This window comes from Pinus tabuliformis, chromosome 5_1 (genome assembly GCF_031772625.1).
Source record: "Pinus tabuliformis cultivar Carrire ecotype Pingquan chromosome 5_1, CPIR1, whole genome shotgun sequence".
In the NCBI taxonomy this organism is placed as follows: Eukaryota; Viridiplantae; Streptophyta; class Pinopsida; order Pinales; family Pinaceae; genus Pinus; species Pinus tabuliformis.
This window is the reverse complement of record NC_142305.1, coordinates 823,753,771-823,768,728: the sequence shown is the minus strand read 5'-3', so window position 1 is coordinate 823,768,728 and position 14,958 is coordinate 823,753,771. Positions and strand designations below refer to the sequence as shown.

Sequence of the window (14,958 nt, the reverse complement as noted above, 5' to 3'; positions counted from 1 at the left end):
CATCTTCTTCCACAATGTAGTTCAAAATGCACTAAGAAATATTTTCTCTCTGTTTGAAATGATGCTCCTCGGTATCCTAAAGCACACCTAGACCCATCTAAAGAACAAGTTCATTTTTTTTTCACCTGTTGATAATATTTTTACAAGGTATTAAAATGCACAACTTGTTGAACTTTTCAACTACTATGAAAAGGTAGTCATGTCCCATCCTAGTTGTTGGTAAACCTCCCACAAGGTCTATGGAAATTATTTCCTGAGGATGAATGCATATAGATAAGGAATGATATAGACCCAGTTTATTGTTACAAGGCTTGTCGGTACATCAAATCATGCATCCTCTTATGAACATAGCTACCTATACATATACCTCTGCAAGTTAGCCACTATATTCCCCACAACCTTGGATGTATGAGGCTCTCTAATTAATTGCAGTCACTCATATTTAAGAAAACATAACTTATCTAACCTGTAGAGTAACCCATCGTGGAGATGGTAGTCAACTGTGTTGTCACCATCATGCACATGAATCTGACTCTACAATTATTGAAACACCTCCTTGAAGTCCTCATCCTCTAGATATGCCTCTCTGTATGAATCATGGGTGAATGGCTTCATGTGCATCAAAGTTCCAAAAGATATGATATTTGATATCGATGGCTTTGAAAGAATGTTTTCCAACTTGTTTGTGTTGCCCTTCTTATACTTGATCACTATATGAAACTATTGTAGAAACCCCATCCACTTGAATGCATGGTTTATTGTAGTTTACTCTGGGCTTGTATGTATTATACTGGCTAGTGATATGTGTGGATTATTGTCCCCTTCCCCATCAGATAGTGTTTCCACTTCTTCATAGATTGCACTACGACATATATCTCATTGTTGTAGTAGGGTATTTGAGAGCCACATCATGAAATACTTTAGAATGGTAGCATACAAGCCCTCCTCCCTGCATCAATACCAATCCCATAACATACCTACTTGCATATGTCTCCACTTCGAAGGGATGTTGCAAGTTCGGTAATTCCATAATTGATGATTGACTAATGTTCTTCTTTAACTCCACAAAGGTCCTCTATTGAACATGTCCCCACTGAAAAATCTTACCACTCATTATTATGGCATGGGGTGGTGCTTCTACTACTAAAAATGAGGCTACAAATTTCCTCAGATATTGTGTTTCCAAAAAAACTCTCAGCCTTAAAAACATTAGTAAGCACTCACCACTTCATGATGGTTTACATCTTGGAAATATGTATCTTTAGCTCCCCTCCACTTATTAGATATCCCACATACACCAAAACTATTATCCAAGCTCACACTTCTTGATATTTTCAAGTAGTTTGTGCTTCTTTAATGTCACTAGTACCTGCATCAAATGTGAGATGTGCTCCTTCCAAGTAGTGCTATCTCCTTGTATATCATACAAATATACAATAACAAATTAATCTATAAAATGGCACAACATATCATTCATTAACCTTATAAATGTAGTTGGTGCATTGCATAGGCCAAATGGCATTACTATCCACTCATACAAACCTTTCCTAGTTTTGAAGGTGGTATTTTAGGAACTTCTTCTCTGAATCAAATTTGTTGATTGTCATACTTTAACTCCAACTTGGTGAAGTATCTTGTTGTAATAGATCCATCAAATCATCTATCCTGGGTAGGGGATAGTTGTTCTTGAGCATAATTTTGTTTGATGCTCCTTAATCAATACACATTCGCTAATTCGCCAGATTATACTAAGAAGGGAGGCAATGACAAGGGTGGTGGTGAATGAGTATTATGGAATATTTTAACAATTATTAACTATATACAAGAATTCAAACCATTCTACATTGATTATATAAGCAACACAAAGGAACATTAGATGTATGTTAGCCCCAATGATTACCTCAATTGGTCAAGTTCCTGTTGTTAAAAGCACCTTGCTAATGGGAGGTCATGGGGTAAATTCTCCTCGATGCTCTTGGAGTTAGGCTCTTCTAATGAGCCGATGGGAAGTGATCCCTTCGAGTGGATCTGTCTAGAAATTTTTCGTAGACACTATCAGCTGGAGGATCAGTGAGATCACTAGAGGCAGAAACACTCACAAAGAAGCTTTCTACACAATCCAAGAAAAAATCCACATTGTCCAAGCAAAACCTTTGGTTGCGAACATACTTTTAACGTCCTCCAATGAAGAGAAAATATTGTAATTTTACACTTGTTTATCTTTAAAAATGAGGTGCAATGAGGTGCAACAAGGTATCCTTTTATTGATGTGACACCAGAGAATTCATAAAATGAAGTCATTTTTCTTGAATCTACCAGGATCAGGAAACCATTTCATATCTTCCCCCACCAACTCAGAGTTAGAGTGATAAGGACAATCCCCAACATCCTTATTCTCCAACAATAAAATTTCCTTCCTCACTTTTAGAGGGACAACATCAAAGAAGGTAGCAACAAAGTCATAGGCAAAAGGATGAACCCTTTTGTGCCCTATGTTACCTCCACCACCCCTCCTGCTACTCATTCATTATTTAAGAGGCCTTAACACAGTTGCAAATGAGCATTGTGGACAAAAACTAATATAACTTCTACCTATAAAGCAAGAAGAAGGATGATACAAAGAACCCCATATTCCTGAACTAAAGACAATTAAATCATCACCTAATTTCCACACTACATGACTAAAACCCAGAAGATTTCCAAAGTCACCACATCAAGATCATGACACAACCCATAAACAACCTATGAACTCTCTTTTACAAAGAAATGAGAACTGATATGATTACCTGTTTTTTTGATGAAGCAAAAAAATCATTTGATTTTGAAAAGTGTTGATTCAGAATACACCTTTTTTTATTTGGAATATATTTTAGACACGTTAAATTTTCTTATGAACATTTTTTTAAAAATGTTAATGATTTTCATGCTGATTTTGAAAAGTGTTGATGAGGCATCAACCCCTTAAATTTTCTTATGAACATTTTTCTTTAAATGTTAATGATTTTCATGTTGATTTTGAAAAGTGTTGATGCGACATCAACCCCTTTTTTAGAGCGCTTATTAGATGTGAATAATTTTTTTTTAAATTTTGGTAATTTTCATCTACATTTTGAAAAGCATCAAAATTGTTTTTTAAGGCATATTTTTGAGACTTTAAAATAAGTTATCAAATTGACAAATAATGAGATCGATTTGAAAAAAAAATAAAACAAGTTTAAAAAATAATAACAAGTAAATAAAAAGATATATTAAAACATTAAAAAAAACAAGACTTAAAAAAAAAACAAAAATTAAAATATTGAGAAATAAAAATTAAAACAAACAATTTAAAAAAAAATAATAACAAACAAAAATATATATTAAAATATAATCAAATTAAAAACATGGCAAAAAATTAATATATATATATGAAAAAAGAAAAAACACATCAAATTGTAAAAAGAAAACAAAATTAACTTAAAAAATTTAAAAATTATATATAAAAAACCAAATAAAAAGAAAATTAAAAAATACAAGAAATTATTTTGAAATAAACAAAAAAAAATGATACTAGATAATTAAAATAATAATAATAATAAATTATTAAAAAATCATAAAAACATAAAAAGCCGTTAAAAAAAAAAACTCAAAAAATTAAATATTGAAATCTATTTTTAAAAAATGTAAAAGAAAAAACCAGCTAAGGCCCCACCCCGGGTGGGGCCATGGCAGGCCATTTTTTTGTTTTTTATGTTTTTTTTTTTTTTTTTTAAGTTTTTATGATTTTTATTTTTTTTAATGATATTTTATTCGTTTTTTTAAGTTTGTATCATTTTTTAAAGTTTATTTTAGTAATAGTTTCTTGTATTAAAAAAATGATTAGTTTGCTTTTTATATAATTTTTAAGTTAATTTTGTTTTTGTTTTTTTTTTACATTTTCATGTTTTTTTTTGTATTTTTTATATATATTTTTAATTTTCTTTTGCCATGTTTTTAATTTGATTATGTTTTAATATATATTTTTCTTTGTTATTATTTCAAAAAAAAATGTTTGTTTTAGTTTTTAGTTTTCTCAATATTTTAATTTTTGTTTTTGTTTTCTTTTAAAGTTGTGTGTGTGTTTTTTTTAATGTTTTAATTTATCTTTTTATTTACTTCTTATTATTTTTTAAACTCGTTGTGTTTTTGTTTTTTTTCAATGTTTAATTTTTATTTTCTGTATTTTTCATTTTTATTCATTTATTATTTTGTTTGATTTTATTTTTTCTTGCAGGGCCCGTGTTGATCCTTGACTAACAACCTAATCTCATTATGTGTCAATTTGATAGTTGATTTTAAAGTTTTCGTTATAATATATCGATTATGACCCCACAATGTGTCAATTTAAGGGTTGGTCTTTGAGCTTTCATTAGAATGGGTCAGTTCACCTACACTACTTGTCAATTTGATGGTTTATTTTTAATTTTTTGTTGTAATGTGTCAAGTTGTCTTAGGGTAATATTTTGAAGTTGTTATACTTTTAGCATTTGAAAGAAAAAATTACTCTTCATATAATGACTCTTTCATTCATGTATTCATTTAAAAAAAAAATAGTCATAAAAAATTTCATAATCCCATGGTTGAAATATGTTGAAAAAAGGTTTTTGTAGTCATGATCTTTGGTTTAATTCCATGGTTGAAAACTTGTAAAAATTTTAAGGGTTTTCTGAGTCATGACATTTTATCCTTAATGTCATTGCGAAAAAATGTTGAAAATGTATCTTGAAAAAAAAAATATATTGGTTTTTACTACCATGTTTAAAAAATGTTGAAAAAAACTTTATTCCAACATCAACATTTTTCGTTTTCGAGTTGTTTTTCATGTGTTTTTTTGGGGTTTTTTGGCTAGAGTTCTTGTTTTGAGTTTACAGTTCCTGTTTCAAAGTTTACATTGTTAAGACTTGACACAAAGAAACTATACCAAATCCTTGAACCCTAAAAACTACCAATAAACGTAGAATTCAGGACACTTCGACCAAACTACAATTAAATAAATAAACTAAATTCCAAAGCTACAGAAACATATATTAAATTATTCAGACGCAGATAATAGGGACACCGTGCCCAAATATCAACAATTACCCATAGAGACTGAGAATATTTCCTCAAAGAGTAAGGTAAATAAGAAAAATGAGAAATTTCCCTCAAAAAAACCTATTGGTACAGATTACAAGAGTAAGTGTACCAAATTCATGACCTAAAACCAACAATAAAGGCATAAGCCCATGACAAACAATCTTAAACTCACCGGAACAATAAGGAGCTCGACACATTCCATAAGAGAGACTATCTAGAAACGCCACCATTGAAAGTGACAATCAAAATGAAATTCCACCACGAAGAAACATGTAATCAAGGTCAAGGAGCTGTCCTCGCCTCCTCTCACACTAAACTTATACCATCCTCCATCCGTCACCACAATTGATGATTTAAAACGAGTCCACCATCAATATATCATGTGCTTAGTAACTACCTTCTGCCACATTGTCACGAGGAGGAGACGATGTTGGCACACCCTTCCATGTAGCCTTGATCTCCTCGGTAACACCCCCATCAGGGTGTTGGTAGGTATATTTAAAAAATATAAATTTATTTATTTATAATATAAATGCGATTATTAAAAAATTAAATTTATCTATTCAATAAATCAGTTTAAATAAATATATTTTAATATTAAAAATTTCAAAATATTAAAATTAAAATTATTAATAGTATTTTTTAATATAATTACTAACTCACTTTATTTTATTTAAAAAAAAAATCATTTATTTATACCAACCTAGATCCGTCTTAGCTCAGATCTATTAAACAACAAAAGGGATCAAATCTTTTGAGGTGCAAACCTCTTTTTTGAGTGCAAAACTCGAGGAAAGATTTGCACATCGAGAAACTTGATCCCTCTTAGGGCTTGCTGGATCGAGAATTAAGATGGATCTAGGTTGGTTTATAATAGCTATACATTGTGATCTTTATATATTATATATTTTTATTTATCTCCCATGATTATAAAATTAAAGAAAAAATCCTCTAATGCTAAGTCCATCCCATCTTTCTTTTCAATTTATCATATTTTTTTAATAATAAATTGCAATATGTGAATTTTATTCCTATTCATATATTTTATTTTAATAAAATATATTATAAATCTACATAACATTTTTTTTATCAATTAAATGTTGAAATTGGTGATCTATACAGTCTAAAGCTTTTATTATTATTTGTTATTGAAAAAGAATGCAGAAAACTCTAGATTTTTGGTCATTTCCTCATTTCTATTAATTGGTTTAAGAAGTTGATAGATGCCACGTGCAAACACTCATTCCCATGTTGGAGGAAGTTATACAGCTGAAAGATAGTTTTGACCAAATCTCTTGTTCTCATATTTACAAGGAAAGGAACTCTATGGCAGATGACATTTCCAAAGCAGGGGCACAACAAGCCTGTGGTATGTGGAAGATCAAAAAACAAAATGGGGATTCACATTTCGAGTTTTACCACGGGCCTTTCATAGAAGGCCTGGGGATGGACCAGCTGCAAGTTTAAATTTTGTCTTATTATGATCTTTATGGCATGTCTATATTCTTTATCCTCCCTCTGTCAAAGGAGGGTATCTGTTGATGCTTTTTATAGTGATATTTATGTGTATTGATTATACTTGGATGTAAAACTGAGAAGGCTTTCAGGCCTATATTTTTTGGGATTGTTTATGATGGATAGTTGTTTTATTTTTGACGAATTATTTTTTAATGCACTACAATGCATATGCAAAATTTAATTTTCTTCTTCTTTAATGAAATTTGCGATTTTTCCGTGGGAAAAAATATTAAAATTGATAAACTTAATATAACATATTAATGTAGTAAAAATAGAATAATGTGGTTAAGAGTTAAATGACTCTATTAATATCTATAAAACTTGTTGAAAACACTAATAACCTAAACAAAACAATATTATAAAATCTTATTTACATTAATAATTAAAAAAACATATCTCACTTTTAAATTTTATATTTAAATTTATAATCTTTTTATTTATAAATATTTTTTAGGTTACAGTGTAACCAACATAATTGAGTTAATTACAAAACCATATAAAAATATAAAAATGTTTAACTTTAAATTTTCTTCACATATTCGTGACATTCTTCATATACCAGTAACACTACAAAATTAATCGTTATCACTTTGAATGTACAATCATAGTAACCATTGATTCATAACTTGATTATGCATCTAAATACATAATAAAAAATAAATAAACAACTATTACTTATGATGCATTGTTGAAATCGTTCTATTTTATTTTTGAGTACAGTGAAACAATTACTAAACCTAAAAACCATACCACAAATATGCCCAAAACTAAACCGAAATCCTATTCCAAATATGCCCAAAAATTTGGAAGAAAAAATTTAAAAAGAGAGTAAAAAACATGGCTAAAAAATAAAATAATGTGGTAAAGAGTTTACATTTTTAAATTTAATGTATATGTATATATATATGTATATATATATATATATATATATATATATATATATATATACTCTTTGAAAACATATATAACCTAAACCTAATAATATTATAAAATCTTATTTACATTAATAATTAAAAAAATATTTTTCTTACTCTTGAATTTTACATTTAAATTTATAATTTTTTTTGTAGGCTACAGTGTAGAATTAAGTCAATTATAAAAGTATATAAAAAATAGAAATGTTTAACCTTAAAACAAATTCATGTATTGGTAGCATTCTTCATACATTAATAACACTATAGAATTAATCGTTATTACTTTGAATGCAAATATAGTCATCAATGATTCAAAACGTGATTATGAACCTAGATGCATTGTCCAAAAATTAAATAGTCATTATTTATGATGCATTATTGAAGTTGATTTATTGGGTAAAGTGAAACAATATAAACACAAACTAAATCCAAAAAACCATTCCACAAATGTGCTCAAAATTGAACCCTAAATTCTATTCTAAAATATGCCCAAAGATTTGGGAGAAGAAGTCTAAAAGAAAAGTAAAAAACATGGTGAATAAAAAAATGGTTGATTGCTACTAAACTTTTCTCTATGAGATCCTTTCCTCCTGATGACCTACAAACTTTGTTCATATTGTGTATCAATTCGAGGTTAATTGTGTTACTTCTGCCTCTGGCCTGTGTTGATGCCCGTGTTGATATTTTAAACCTAATTTATAATGTGTTATCCCTAATTTACAGGTATACATTATATATTATAATAAACCTTTTATATAATAAATTATATTAATCCTAAAATAGTTGTAAATTATAAAATATTATATTAAGAAATATATTTTCTAGTCTCTCGCCCTTTAACCCTAACCAATAGATATAAATCATATTAAAAAATATTATGTATATTAAATTGTATTAACCCACTTATAAAAATGATAAAAAATGTTGACATACATAATTTTTCACTTTCTTACATTACACCTACACATTTCACTCATACTAAACTCTTCTTAGCACAATAAAATATATATAAAAATCATAATATTTTGTAATAGGAAAAAAAACAAAAATAGCTTCTTTTTTTTCCACTGGAAAAATCAGTAATTTTCATTAAGATTAGAAAATTACATATAGTAGATGCCGTTGGCATTGCTGTGATGTTCATACAAAATTCACCTCACAGGGTGATTGTATCAGAGCATATTACAAAATTGAGCTAGGTACATGCATATGTCTGGCTGTTTTAGCCTATTCGAGTTCACATAGGATCCATTTGCATACAAAATAATAACCATAGTTATGTACAGTTCCATCATGACAAAATATACTATCCATTACTGTCAGCTATCGGGACTGTTGTCCCTCTGTTCTCTCTGGTCTATGTATGGCCTGTGGTAGAACCTGCGTTCTTCAGTTCCTTTCTGCTCCACAATTAGCCATTCGCCTCTGGGAAGTATCGAGGCCTCTTTGGATAATTTGTCAGCCTCGCTGTTATGTTCTCTGTAAATGTGTAAACAAGAGAAATGATTAAATGCTGCTTTGAGTGTGAGAGCATCATATAATATATTGCTGAGTGTGTGTGCATGACATGTAGTGACATTATTGATCCAGTTAACGACCATCATTGAATCCCCAAAAATGTTGAGATTTGTATGCTGATGTGTTAAAGCAAAATGCAATAGATTCCGGATGGCAGAAAGCTCAGCAAAATTATTAGATCCTCTGCCGAATCCCATTTTTACAAGGTATCTGTGGTGTTCATTTATGTGCAGTACGAATCCACCTCCACATCCCGCTTGGTTTGCTGCCCCGTCGAAGAAGGCCCACGGGGTCGATTTGTCAATAGTGGGCAGGGCCTGTATCGACCTGGTTCGAGGTGGAGGAGGGTCGGGTAATTCTTGGTACGCGGCGATGATGGTAGCTTCTGTCCGGGGCCAAGATACTGTTTGATCCTCGAAAATAACACGATTCCGCGCAAGCCAGGTATACCATGTTGCCACGAGGGGAAGATTTAAAAGTTTGGAGCCCGGGTGACTGTGAGTCCATGCAGTCCAAGCACCCGATAGTTCATCCCCATTCCAATTCCCTGCTATGCCCAATTGAGTGCATATGTTGTTCCATAGAGTGTGTATAGCCGGACAGTGTAGAAAAATGTGATCCGAGGTCTCAGATGCAGCCTTGCAAAAAGTACACCAGGAAGGACCATAGATGGATCTGCGAGTAAGATGTTCGCCCGTGGGGACGATACCTTTGAGGGCACACCAGAAAAATAGTCTGGAGCGAGGTGGAGCCTTTAACTTCCAAATGATATGCCACCACGAAGGTATTGGATCAGGTATTCTGTGAGAGATGAGTGCTCTGTATCCAAACTTTGGAGCGTATATACCATGATCCGCCATACACCAAATGAGTTCATCAGGACCTTGTTTGATGCGAATATGGGATTCAGATAATGCAGTAATATAGTCATTCCATTCCTGATGCCATTGCGGGGGGAGATCGAGTTGCTGGGCCGATTTCCAAGCTTGGGAAAATATGTCTGTGCGCAGATGATCGGCGATATGAGCAAAATTCCGAATGTCTCGATTATGTAGGTGTGTAATGAGGTCACGGTTGAGGATGTGTCTGCCCCCACTGTTGATCCACGGATCCAGGCCAATCCTGCCCGACGAGCCATCATTAATTCTCCATACTAGATTATCTCGAATGAGGGGAAGGGAATGAATCAAGGCCTTCCAGATTGATGAGCATCCCTTCGATGACCAAGTTGGTAATCTAGCCCAATCCATAATATTCTGGGGCCAGATATATTTGTGATAGGATACATGTGCCCATAGGTTTTGACTGGTTAATAAGGTCCATCCCATCTTGGCAGCTAGTGCCATAGCGAAATCAGGAAGGTCTTTGAGGCCCCATCCTCCCCATTTTTTGGGCAAAGATATTTTCTTCCAGCTAATCCAAGCAAAAATTCTTTTATCCTGACTCCCATTCCAGAGGTATCGGTTGCACAGCTGCTGAAGTCGCCCTAGGATATTCCTCGGTATCCACGCAAGTGCCATCCAGAATACCGGGGTAGCCTCTAAAACAGATTTAATGAGCACCAATCTGCCAGCCCTAGAGAGAAATCTGAAGCTCCAGCCTGTGAGTCTTTTTTCCAATTTGGCAACCAACCAGACCCAATCTGCTATCCTTTGACAAGTAGGTTTCAGATTGAAACCCAGGTATTTGAGACCTCTATCCAGAGGGAGGACATTGTAGGGGAATACCTGAAGGGCTAGCCGGGATTCCTGTACCGAAGTGCGAGTGCAAGTGATGGTTGATTTCAACTGATTTGGTAGCATACCTGTAGCAGCAGAGAATAGTTGTAGGATCTTTGAGAAAGTCCGAGAGTCTCGAACACTGCCATCAAGAAGGATGAGAACATCGTCCACAAAGAGCAGATGAGTGAGAGCGCATAGGTCGGATATGCGGAGGCCCCCTACATCTCCAGCCCTTTTTGCAGAGTCCATGAGGCGGCTGAGACCTTCCATGACCAAAAGGAAGAGCAGGGGCGATAGGGGGCAGCCCTGTCTCAGTCCTCTTTCGGAGTGAAAAAAGGGGGAGGCCGAGCCATTAATGAGGATACTGAAGGTAGGGGAGGATATACAGGCCATGATCCAAGAGATGTAGGCATGAGGAAAACCCAGGTGGATGAGGATCATTTTTATATAGAGCCAGCTGACCCGGTCGAAGGCTTTTGAGAGGTCAATTTTGAGGAGAATGGCTTTTAGATGCCTGGACCAAATGGAGTGTATTGCTTCTTGGGCGAGACCAATGGCCTCGTGAATCTGCCTAGATTCAAGGAAAGCAAATTGTTGCGGGGCAATGGATCTGGAGAGGATAGGTCTAAGACGATTTGCAATGGTCTTAGAAATGATTTTATAGAGACAATTGCACAAGGAGATAGGCCTGTAATCATCGAAGGATTCCGGGGAATCAGATTTAGGGATAAGAGCAATGAAAGTAGAATTGATGGCATGATAGATGGAACCCGATGTCCTGCTCTCCTCGACCACACCCAGCAGATCCTGTCCCAGGACATCATAGAAGGCTAAGTAAAATTCAATGGTCCATCCATCCGGGCCAGGGCTCTTGTCTTTTTTGAACCATTTCAGCACTCCTTCCAGCTCCTCTGCCGAGACCGGGTCATTTAGAGCCTCCACGTCTTCTTCCTCCACAAATCTCGGGAAGTGATTTGCCACATTAATGATATCAGGTAGATTTACTTCCCGAGGACACTTATATAGATCCCTGAAGTGAGTGGTGCCCAGATGAGCGAGCTTGTTAAAAGTATCTGCGATATCACCATCCGGGGTAGGGAGCTTCCAGATAGTATTTGCTACTTTCCTGCTCTTGGCAAAACTATGAAAGAACTTCGAGTTTTCATCCCCTGCTTGAATCCATAATGCCCTACTCCTCAGTCTAATGGATTCCTCTCTCTCTTTGAGGATCTTTACTTTTTGATTCTCCAATTCAATTAGCCTGCATTTATCTGCTGCTGTTATGAACCCCAGCCCTCTTTCGTCGGTGAGAGAGCTTAATTCAGCTTCAATATGGGTAAGCTGAGCCGTGTCTCGGTCCTGTTTCTCCTTTGCCCAAACAATAGATATATGTTTAATTTCAGAGAGATTCCTGCAGAACCCTTTAGCGAGAGATTCTGTGTCATTGATAGGGTGAGAGGACCAGTAATCCGATATCATCTTGACATATGATGGATCCTTCAGCCAGGTATGATTAAATTTGAAAGGTGCCTTGGGTTTCTTGAAAGGACCCTGAATCTCCAGGTATATTGGAGTGTGATCCGACAATCCCCCCGAGCCAACCCATTGTCTGTAGTGTTGCAAACGCTGTTGGAGTGTCTCCTTCATAAGGAATCTGTCAAGTCTGCGGGCAAGTGCAGCATCCCCAACCCGCCGATTCCTCCATGTAGGAAGAAATCGCTGCATGGGTATATCCATAAAATTTGTTTGCTCAAGCAGATTGGTCATATAGTCGGTAATGGGGTCAAATTGTGCTGCCGAGCCCCATGACTCCCTGAATCCCAGAGAGAAATTAAGGTCTCCTCCAATAACAACCCGGTCTTCATTCATCATAGAGAGATGTAGTAGATGCTGCCAGAACGATTCTCTCTGGGAGCAGGGAGCATAAACATTGACAATTCGTAGGTTCATACCAAGTTCAGCAGAGTATATGTCAAGCCCTAAAAACCCCGATCCTCCCCAAGTCGAGTCCACCTTAATGGAACGAGGGTTGATACCAATGGCCAGACCTCCAGATCGGCCAACGGCATCAATGGCAGAGTAGATCCAGCCTGGGGTCAAGGCTTGCATGGCCCGAGTAATCTGATCTGCAGTACAGAGGGTCTCTTGGAGCATGATGATATCGATAGGATCAGATTCAATGAGCCGCTTCATGGCTAGTTTCTTGGAGGAACTAGCCAGTCCTCTGCAGTTGAAGGATAGGCACTTCATGGGGGAACACCTCTCGGGGTGTGTCCTGCTCTAAGGACCCCGTCAATGGTCGATTGCCGGCCAGAAACAACCTCTGCCCCGGCTTGTTTAATAGCCTTTGAGAGATGGGATTTTCTCCCTCTGGTATTCAAGGATCCCCCCTCAGGTATCGCAATGCCCAGACCCGAATGTCTGACAGAAGGCTCTTTGGCAAGAGTCCTTGACCGGAGAAAATATGAATGAGGTGGGGAGGGCTCCGAGGGAGACAGGGAGGGGCTAGCCGCGGGGGAGGAGGTGGATATGATGGGATCAGTGGTGCAGATATGGGGGGAAGATGTTAATGCACAGTGAACCATGGAAGTCTGTGAGGAGGATCCATACTCATTCATAACATCAAAAGAAGAAAGCAAGGGAGGGTAAAGAGAGCCCGAGACCGTACCCGCTTCTGCTGCCGAGCGTGCCCTGGTCTTTGGCGGTGAGGGTTGCCGAAGTCCCGGATCGACCACAGGAGAGGTTGACGGTGGGGGCGGTCCCGAAGAGGAAGGACGAGAGGTAATGGGAGATGCCGTCCTGGTTGGAGCCGGGGTACCTCTCGGAGTATCTTCTGCTTTCTTGTTGAGTGGGCAGTCCTTCGCAAGGTGTCCCACTTTGTGGCATCGTCTGCAGCGGAAGGGGACTCCTTCATAGTCCAATAACTGCACTCTGATACACCTTCCCCATTGAAGAGTGATCTGTTCCTCAAGTCCTTCACGGGTGTCTAGATGGACCAATATCCGTGCTAGGGTTCGGTTCCCAGATTCAACATATGTGCGATCGTAATCCAGATAAGTCCCCAGGGCATTTCCGATCCTAATGAAAACTTCTTCAGCCCAAAACGGCAATGGTAGACCTGGCAGGCGTACCCAAATTGGTCCGGCTCCGATCTGTTCCCGTTCTGGGTCGAAGAGGGGACTCCATCTCTTGAGGAGGACCGGGGCCATTTCAATATGCCAGTATCTGCCCAAAACCAAATTTGTGTGACTTTCCTTGGAGAAATGAAGGGAAAACCATCCTCTGGGGAGGACATGGACCACAGGTAGGTCGAAAAGAACACCGCCCCAGATCTCCTTTACCCATTGTGTGAGCCGCTTCACCGAGTATGTCCTTCCCCTAACATGCCCTACCAACACAGTGTTGGCAATGTCCATGTATTCTCCGAGAGGCTTCGATTCGTCGAACTTGATGGAGATGTCCTTGGCTGTAGCCTTTACACACTTGATCTTCTTTTTGCAGGTGCGGGGAGCCGACGGATGGTCGACCAGGGGATTTGTAATACCATCCAGAGATGGGGGTTTTGCGGGCCGAACTTTGACAGCAGGGGTTTCAAAGCAGCCGGAGGGACGGACTCCCGAAGCTGAGGGATGAGATGCAGGGGGAACCGACGGAGGGGGGAGGGCACCGAAAGGAGGGGAGGGGCCAGCGGATCAAAAGAGGGCGAAGGGGGCGTATGAGTAGCCAAGAAATGCAGAGAGCCCGACAAGAGCGGGGGACCTCAAATGGCGGAGATTCGATAGGGTAAGTTCCTGCAGAGGTCTGAGGGGTGCGTTGAACGGCCAGCGAGACGGAGGGCGGGTGCTGCGGCAGATCCGGAGCAGTTGAAGATGTAGACGGCGCAAACTGTGATCGAGAGGCGAAGCTAGGGTTTCCGAAAATAGCCTTGTCCGGCGAAGGATCCTCCGTGTAGTCCACCGCCTCTAGCTCCATGTCAGCCATAACTGTCTCTTGAACGACGACCGAAAGCGACTGGTGGAGAATCCGATGGAGATGCTGTTGCAGTAATGACCCAGGGCTGTGACCGCGGCGGTAAAACAGATCGAGAATGGTAAGTAAAACCCTAGCCGCGTCGTTCTGCAGTCGACAGCGAGGAACCCTTCAGCCTAGTCCCGTACGCGTGCTCGCCATCAGAGCGAACATCCGTTTAGCCT

General features: G+C 37.3%; 1 protein-coding gene across 1 annotated transcript; it reads right to left on the bottom strand.

Annotated features, from left to right (window-relative positions):
- Window positions 1-8,845: 8,845 nt before the first annotated feature.
- On the bottom strand, window positions 8,846-14,746 carry LOC149167447 (uncharacterized). Its single transcript, XM_089430488.1, has 4 exons — window positions 14,512-14,746; window positions 13,434-14,387; window positions 11,663-12,891; window positions 8,846-11,572 (listed from the first exon to the last, which is right to left on the bottom strand). The coding sequence occupies exons 1-4, from the start codon at window positions 14,744-14,746 to the stop codon at window positions 8,846-8,848; spliced, it is 5,145 nt and encodes a 1,714-aa protein (XP_089286614.1).
- Window positions 14,747-14,958: the final 212 nt, after the last annotated feature.

Bases quoted from the DNA above. Each gene is read 5' to 3' on its own strand.
- LOC149167447 (XM_089430488.1), bottom strand. From the start codon at position 14,746: ATGGCTGACATGGAGCTAGAGGCGGTGGACTACACGGAGGATCCTTCG. The intron at 12,892-13,433 runs GTACGGTCTCGG...TCTGTACTGCAG, and splicing joins ACGCTCGGCAGCAGAAGCGG to ATCAGATTACTCGGGCCATG. The intron at 11,573-11,662 runs GTGCTGAAATGG...GTCCTGGGACAG, and splicing joins CGGCAGAGGAGCTGGAAGGA to GATCTGCTGGGTGTGGTCGA.